General features: G+C 31.5%; 1 protein-coding gene across 1 annotated transcript in view; it reads left to right on the forward strand.

Moving 5' to 3' along the window:
• LOC117175025 overlaps positions 1–4,300 on the forward strand; it is a 28,083-nt gene extending 23,783 nt beyond the window's left edge. Inside the window, exons 2-4 of the mRNA XM_033364534.1 lie at positions 3,497–3,704; positions 3,896–4,028; positions 4,116–4,300. Coding sequence (XP_033220425.1) covers positions 3,497–3,704; positions 3,896–4,028; positions 4,116–4,256 — 482 coding nt within the window. The 3' untranslated portion in view covers positions 4,257–4,300. The remainder of the gene's footprint in view (positions 1–3,496; positions 3,705–3,895; positions 4,029–4,115) is intronic.
• The last annotated feature ends 3,973 nt before the right edge of the window (positions 4,301–8,273 follow it).

Genomic DNA, 8,273 nt, shown 5'->3' on the forward strand with positions numbered 1-8,273 from the left:
AATTATAATAGTTTAAAGTTTATTTTAAAATATATTTTATGGAACATAATATTTTTTATGAATGTGCCAGTAAAATTCTGTCCGTCTAATTTTGTTTGCCAATGCGAAACGTAATTTGGCTTGGAACTGCCGTCTTAACATCTAAAAATCGAAAAAACAATTTTCCTATCACTTGAAATTATAATTATATTTTTATAAAAACGTTAGAATATATAATAATTAAGAAATTGGAAAATACATACGAGAACTTGATTAGATGAATAGTAAAAAAATCCATAGAAATTGCAGACCACCAAAATAAAAATAAAAACTAAATAATATTAAAGAACTATATATAGAGAATATATAGAATGAAAATTATAAGTAATAATTTTATAATTAGTGGAAAATATATGAAACCGTAATATAAATTACTCATCGAGTTTTATTTTGCGTATTTATTAAAATAAAAATGTTTTTCAAAGTTATGAATGTAAAAATTTTTAAATTGGCAATTTACTTTCAATCCAAATGGTTCTTGTCCGAGCTAAGTAACCATTAGTGCACCTCGAGGGGCCTACTGAGATTTGCTTACAGTGCTCCAAGTGGCTGTTGGCAAAATATATCGATGGGACTTCATGGGTGCTATCTGGATACTTCTCTACTATTAGGAAAATTAGTGTCCCGGGTAAATTAAACATATAATACAAAACGTTTTCTTGTAAATTGATATTAAAAATAGAAGGTTATTAATGGTTCTTAATAAACCACTGCGTAAACCGTCAAAATTAAGAATACACATTGCGTAATCTCCTTTTAAGTACATTAAAAATCAGTCCCCTGGCGTGTCACAAGCTAAGAATCACAATCAAAGCGAAAGATTTCACAATAAATTAAAAGAAAAATGTCATTTATATTACAATTTTTAATTGGTGTGATAATGGAAGATATATTTCTGTGGCACATACTTTTAAAATTTAATATTAAATATTTAAAAACTATTCGTTGTGCGGTTCTTAATAGTATTCAATAAGTCGACCAATTTATCCTAATGTTTTTTTTTTCATGAAATCAAAAATTACCAGAGTAATAGCATTCACAAAATTCCAAAAAACACAAGAAAAAGAACATTTTAAGCCAAAAAGCGCACGGCATGAAAAAGTCAAGATAAGAAAAATGTTTCTTTTTGAACGCCCTACAAGATTATCATAACAACTTTTAAATTTTGTTCTAAAAATTTCAAATTTAAATTTTGATGGCATATAAAATAATCAAAAATCAAAAATTGCATTTTGCGGTCAAACTACGAAAGATTGGGAAAAAATGATAAGACAAACATTTTGCATCCAAAAAATATCTACAAATTTGTTACTAATCACTTTTTTATAGGACACGTAGTTTTTGTTTTATTTATAAAAAAAAACATTAAAAATAAAAAAGTTAAATTTTTCGACACGCAACACAAGCTAAGGAAAAGTAAATAGATAACACTTTTTCACAGAAGGTAGAGCAACAAAATTTTTAATAATAATCTTTGTCTGAAAGACTATCGATTTTTTTGCTCTTTACATATGAATGCGATTATCACAAAATTCGTTTTTTTTTCTTTAAATTCAAACGTGCATTCTTTAATAGTTATATTTTTATGTAGAGATAATTCCAAAACATTAGTGGAGAAATCCACGTATATTCAAAAAATTGTTGGAAGATAAGTTTCAAAAGTATACCATCACGAGCAATGTGAAAAATAGGCACCTATCATTGTATTTTTCAGATAAACAAAAGTTGTTAAACTTTGATTGCCCGACATGGTAGACAGTTCTTAAGTTCGAAAATACCGTTAAAAAATCTATCGAAAACACTTAATCACTTTTTTATCTATATTTGTTTTCAATTGCTTTTCCTCAACTGGCGTAAAACATGATATTGGCTGTTTGTGTAATGACGACAAATGGAAGTAATAAAAAGATAATTATGTTTTTTATATCAGTTCATTATTAATTACATCAGATGACAAACAAAGATTTGCTTTTTCATCAAGGCTAAATCCAATAAAACATTAAGAGTCTCAGATATTGTAATTTTTATAAGGGAAAATGTATTTTTAGACGTCACACTAATATAATATAATTCCATTGAACATAGTGTTTCTGATTCCATATAAATTCAATCTTGAACTACATTTTAATGTTATGTTAAAAATTAGTGATCCGCAAAAAAGGCACGTTCTAGTTCGAAATACATAAATGTCGCATTTTTCTAGAGAATCGCATGATGTTTTTTTGAACATAATGAAAGCATAACAATTTTGAACTTTTGGGAAGCTCAAAACCCAACTCGAATTTTCGAGATTTTTGCACGTCCTTCGTAACAAACAAAAGAAATCTGCCCTCTGCGCCTACTGAAAAATCGTTAAAAGACATTTTGTAGGATTTTTCAAAAGCTATAATTTCTCTTAAAGACTTTTTTCATATTTTGCGTCGTTTTGTTCAAAATTCGAATGTTGTTCTGTCAAATTTCAGACAATTCCAATACTTTCGTAACCATTAATGATGAGAATGTAATAAATGAAAGCAAATGTGTATCTCTTTGTTGGGTCAACAACTTTCGTCTATTAATTTGTTTTCATACCTTTTGTTGTTTTTCCATTAATTTTTCATTTTTATTTTTAATATCATTTTTATAATTAAAACGAAAACCATGCGTCCTATCAATAATTGATTTATAAGAAAAAAATTTCAGCTTTTTCAGGTAAACAATTTTTGTTCGATCAATTGTTCATAACTTGTGTCGTTTCTTCACAAATTAAATTTTTTATTGTATTTAATGTTAATTTTCACGAATAAAACAAAAGCTACGAGTCCTATCTAAAAGTGATTAGTAACAAATTTGTAGATCTTTTTTTTGATCGCAATTTTTATTTATTCATGTTTCATCTTATATAGTTTGACCACAAAATGAAATTTTTTACTTTTCCTTATTTTTTGTGCAATCAAAATATAAATTTTCGATTTTTCAAGAAAATTCAAAAAGTTATTGTGATCATCTTGTAGGACTTTCAAAAAGCATTGTTTTTCTTCTCTTGACTTTTTTTCATATCGTGCTTTATTTGGCCTGAAATTTGTATTTTTTATAGATTTTTTAAATCTTATAAATGCCATAACTCTGATAAATTTTTTTTTTATCCCAAAAAATCATTAGGATCAATTATTTGGCTTTCTGATTATTACGAGTAGCCGTACATAAAATCATTTAATCTAAAAAAATGGTTTAAAAAATTCTGAAAATACTTTAACTTTTTGAATTATTATCCAAAATAGCTGGTTCACGAACTTGTCCTTTCTTTTAGGACCAAAATCGAAACGTGGAGATCGGTTGAAAAACTGTTGTGTCAAATTTCGGACAATCCTAATTTCTCAATCTCAATCATAAATGATGAGAATGTAATAAATTCAAATATTATAAGGAAGTATTTCCAACCAATCATCAATCACAACATTTTTGTTTTACGTTTTAGATTTATTTAAAGACGGCCACGATTTGCACAGTTCAATTGAAAGCAGGCTTCTGCAAAAAGAGTATGAAATTCCGGAGAGAGTTAAACCTGCCTTCAAAAGTGTGGAAAATGTTTTAAAGGAAATTCAGAGTGTTACTGCTCTTGAAACTCATGTTGTACATCCAAAACTCAACTACAGAGGAATTACTGACTGCGTAGCCACTTACAGGTAAGGTAGAAAACCAGCCCTTTCCAGCATGTATCCACGATCCTTCTCTAGTAGTTCAGAAATAATTTCTAGGTCACTCTTGCAGCCCCATTTATAGAATCTTCAATTTGATATCTATAATCTATATACCAAACTAGCAGAACAAGCTGGTTGTTCGCATTAATTCGCTTACAGTGAAATCCTGTTTATAGAGACGAGTTGTGCCTAATTGACTGGAAGAAATCTGATAAACGGAAAGATACAATTAGTTCTGTATATGATGCACCCATTCAAGTGGCATCTTACGTTGGAGCTTTGAATGCGGATTTAAAGTACCCCTTTGAGGTGAGTTTAAAATGTATTAGAAAAACCTTCCAAATATTGCGAAATTTCAAAGAAATTTCTAACCTTTTTGCAACCTTTTAAACGTAGATCAAAAAAGGTCTCGTCGTCGTTGCCTACACAAGTGGAGAAGAAGCTTCTGTCTACGAATTAGTTCAAGAGGATTTGTTCATTTACTGGAAAGCTTGGTTAAGAAGGCTGCAAAAATATTTTGTAGAATTGAAAAAATAAAGAGATTAAAATAAACTCTAGATATGAACTGTAAAAAGTTTTAAGTTCATGCTTTCTCAATGTTCTTGCTTTTCCCGGTTATTGAATTTTCCCCGAACCACTAAATCAAAATTACGACCACAAACCGAGGGTCGTAACTTTCAAACGTGAGAAGTTATAAGAGTTTTCTGAAAGAGTATATGAGCAATCTCGCAAGCACAGGGGTTACAGGAAACGCAGTGAACTTTCTAAGTCTCTTGGGCGAAACACCTTATTGTTCAAAATAAGTTTTTTCTACATTATTTATTTCAAGTCCTTCGGAAACTTTTTTTCGTGCGGTTTTGCATTTTCTATCTTTGTGCACTTCCTGACTAATCACTGCCTGATATTTATGAATGATTTATGCCGAGGTAGCTTGCAATTAGTCACGAGAAAAATTTATTTACCTTAACATTGCTAGAGCGAGTATGCAAATTCGAAATAGTAGAACGAAATTTACATAAATGCTTCGCATGTTCCACATTGCTGATAGTTTTGTGAAAAATATGAAGGGGTCTACGTAAACCATGGAAGTGGGTTAAAGAGCAAAAACTGCAAGGAGAAGCCTGAAGTTATGATCATTTATATCTTTCAATATTTTTCTCTAATAAGGAGGTTCGCAAAATTTGTTTTACCCCTTTAACTTGTAAGTTGTTTTATTTGTTACAGCGATTTAATATTTTGAAGGTTTCGATAACACCCATTGGTGCGACAAATTAACTTTTCCATAAATCATAATTAGCAAACTGTATTGTATTTATTTTCAAAAAGTGTGGGGATAAATAGCCTTTAAAGGAACATGAACATATACCAATGTGAAATGTAGTTTTTAAAATCACTCATTGGCGACAATGCTATTATTTAGTTTAAAAATGCGTAATTCAAAAATTTTGTACTTCAAAAATTTGTATTTTTAAGCTTACATTTTTAATTAAAACAATTTTAAAATTCTGTCTTAAGGGGGGAGATACCATTAGAATTTCCAAAAAATCGATTTTTTTTCTTTTATATTTTGAATGTATAATATGTTAAAAATATACTGTAAAAAGGAAAATATTAAATATTTATGGAGATATTGTCAAAAATGTCAGAGTCCGCATACCGTCACTAATCAGGTAGTCGGAGCGCTTGGGTCGGACCAATGTTTCTTACACAATAGGTTTATATATTTTTTTGTCCCATAAATTCTGGAAAGGCTGATTACTACGTTAATACGTTACTACGTTTACTACGTTTATTACGTGGACCCGGAATCGCCAATTGATCGGCAAGTCACTGAAACTAATAGTCATACCGTAACAAATCTTTAAACGTGATTATCTCGAAATCGTCTTTTCAAAAACGGCTCATGCTGTAACTTAAAATGTCATTGACCGATTAGGCTGAAAGTTTAAAGATATCGGGTTATTAAATAGTTTTTTTGGGGTAAAAACTGTTAAAAAAATGGTCGAAAATTTGGAACTTCGATTAAACAGCCGATATCAATTTTAATTTTCATCTTTTTTATTATTTTATAGGTTTATCCTTCCCTTTAACGCATAAGTAATCGAACGAAAAAACCTCTTCTATATCGGATAAATGGAAAAATTTTGACAGTTGCAGCAGTTTTTAATGCCTCGGAGCAGACGCTTGAAGAAATAGTCTGCAGGGTCGCCAGTTTGTAAAAATTGATTGATTTCAGCCTTTCTAAAGGTATCTCCCCCCTTAAAGACTTAAAAAATTAAAAGCATTTGAACTTTAAAATGTTTGATAAAACACATTTTTGAACGTTAAAATTAAAACCGTTTCAATTTGATAGTATAAGAGTAACTCATTTAAATTATCACAGTTACAGCGAAACCTTTTTATTGTGCCGATTTTGGGGCTGGCAAAGGTGGAGAAATAACCTGATAGACTGCCGCTATCGTTGAAAATGCTTTTGTTTGTTTACGCCTGTGTGACCACCGCGCCCTCCCCATAGCTCCGTTTACTCATCTCTGCGACGCAGCGTATATTCTTGGAAGGGCTATAGCCGGGTGCTCTATTGAAGGGTTTCACTTTACATTAGAATGAGAGAAGAAGAAGACAGTTGTGGAAAGAGGTAGACAGGCGAACGGTAAAAGGATGCTCGAGGGGCTGGTCACTCAGAAATCAGGGAGTCAGACAAACAATGACTGCCACCGGAATAACGAAGATTTCTCAGAGACCTCCATCAGATTAACTCCAGATTTCTTTTAACTTACCACGAGACCCCCTCGAAAAGTTAATCGCGCGGTGCTCGAAACTGATTTCCCGAGTGTTCCCGACAGAGTTACGAATCTTTCCGACGAGGATTTTGCTGAACCGGCCGGATGGAGCGAGGCTTTTCGTGACGCACTGAGACTTACAGAGACTAACTGCGGGACTAACCAAGGAACAACGCAATAGAATTTAGAGATTCCTACTGACCTCCACAGGGTCTTTCGTTAGTCCGGGAGTCACCTGAAATCTCAGTGACCAGTCCCTCGGGGATTCTAGAAGTATACATTGGTGAGGATTGAGAGTGCAAGGGTATAAACTATAATGTGAGGCTAATGGGCCTAAGAGGTATGTGAAATGTGGACTTAGGCCTTAAACCGGTAACAACCATTGAATTCAGAAAAATTAAGAATTTGTATTCCTATGAATACGCGATTTTTCCCCTGCCCAAAAATCCCCCCACGGGAACAGAAAAAGTGCAAATCCTATTCCTCTCAATCGACGTAGTAAAATTTAACGAAAGCATTTATTTAACCTATTTTTCATTATTAAATCTTTTTATAACTTATAAATTCGAAAAATATTCAAATTTATATTTATTTATATTCTAATAATTAATTTGAACGCTTTAAAAAATGCAACAAAGAAATCTATACAAATGTGTGAATTTAAATAGTTATAACTCTAGAGAGGCAGAGTTGAATTGTTGAGAATTAAAATTTCAAAATTTACATTCCACATGAAGGAATTAAAACAACTTATTACACATATTTTGTTAACTTTTTAGAAGGAATTAAATAAAATCAAAATATGACCATTTCTGAGGAATAAAAAATATCTTTGTGAGGTGCGTCACCCGTACAATTAGAAGGAATTAAATATATTGAAAACACGTTCTCTTTGGGAGAATAGAAAACTGTGTGGCGGTCGCTATGGAAATAGACGTGAGTAAGTTTAAGAGGTTTGTTATTCTTATTGTGGCATTTTAGACAGATGGAAAAATCGCGCATTCAAAATAATAGAATAATCTTCACTTTTGCGCTGAAATCTGAAAATATTAAGTTTTCTATATTCTATGCTTATCACCGGGAAGGGAAGGTATCAGGAGGGGATGACGAATAGAGGTAAGGGAGTATAGGGTCAAGGACAAACGGGAGACCTGAATCTGGGTAAATGATATTCAAAAATAATAAGGGACGGGAGATATGGTGGTGGAGGGGTGCATATAGATGGATGGCTAGGTGGTAAGCAGGCCATGGAGGAGGGGTGAGTGGGGTGTTTCGAATAGACAATTGACTATAGTTGAAAAGGAGACATATTGGCAATGGCGTAGCCAGAATTTGACAAAAGACGGGGTTTTCATGTCTGAACAGAAAGTGCGGTACCACTTATAGGGAAAAATTAGGGTAATGTAATTAGACATAAAATTTCTAAACATCACATTTATTATTATTATATTCCTATTAGACCCTTAAATTTAAAATGCTTATTTAATATTGTGCTTAGTCTAATAATAACAATAATATTGATAATAATAGTTCAACGTAGTATAGTATTATTTTATATTCAAGCGTTTTTAATTGTATAATAAATAATACAGCAATATTACCTATATTTGCTATTCGGCTAGTTCAGCGTAAATTTTTTTCTCCAAATTAATTTGGTAGATATTAAATGATCATGGACAAAGTAAATAACGAGATAATTCTAAAAGAATGTGGTGCAGAAGAGACGCTAGTAGACACATGGGAAAGAAATCGTTTAAGATGGTTCGGACACGTT

Source organism: Belonocnema kinseyi, chromosome 6, assembly GCF_010883055.1.
Source record: "Belonocnema kinseyi isolate 2016_QV_RU_SX_M_011 chromosome 6, B_treatae_v1, whole genome shotgun sequence".
Lineage (NCBI taxonomy): Eukaryota > Metazoa > Arthropoda > Insecta > Hymenoptera > Cynipidae > Belonocnema > Belonocnema kinseyi.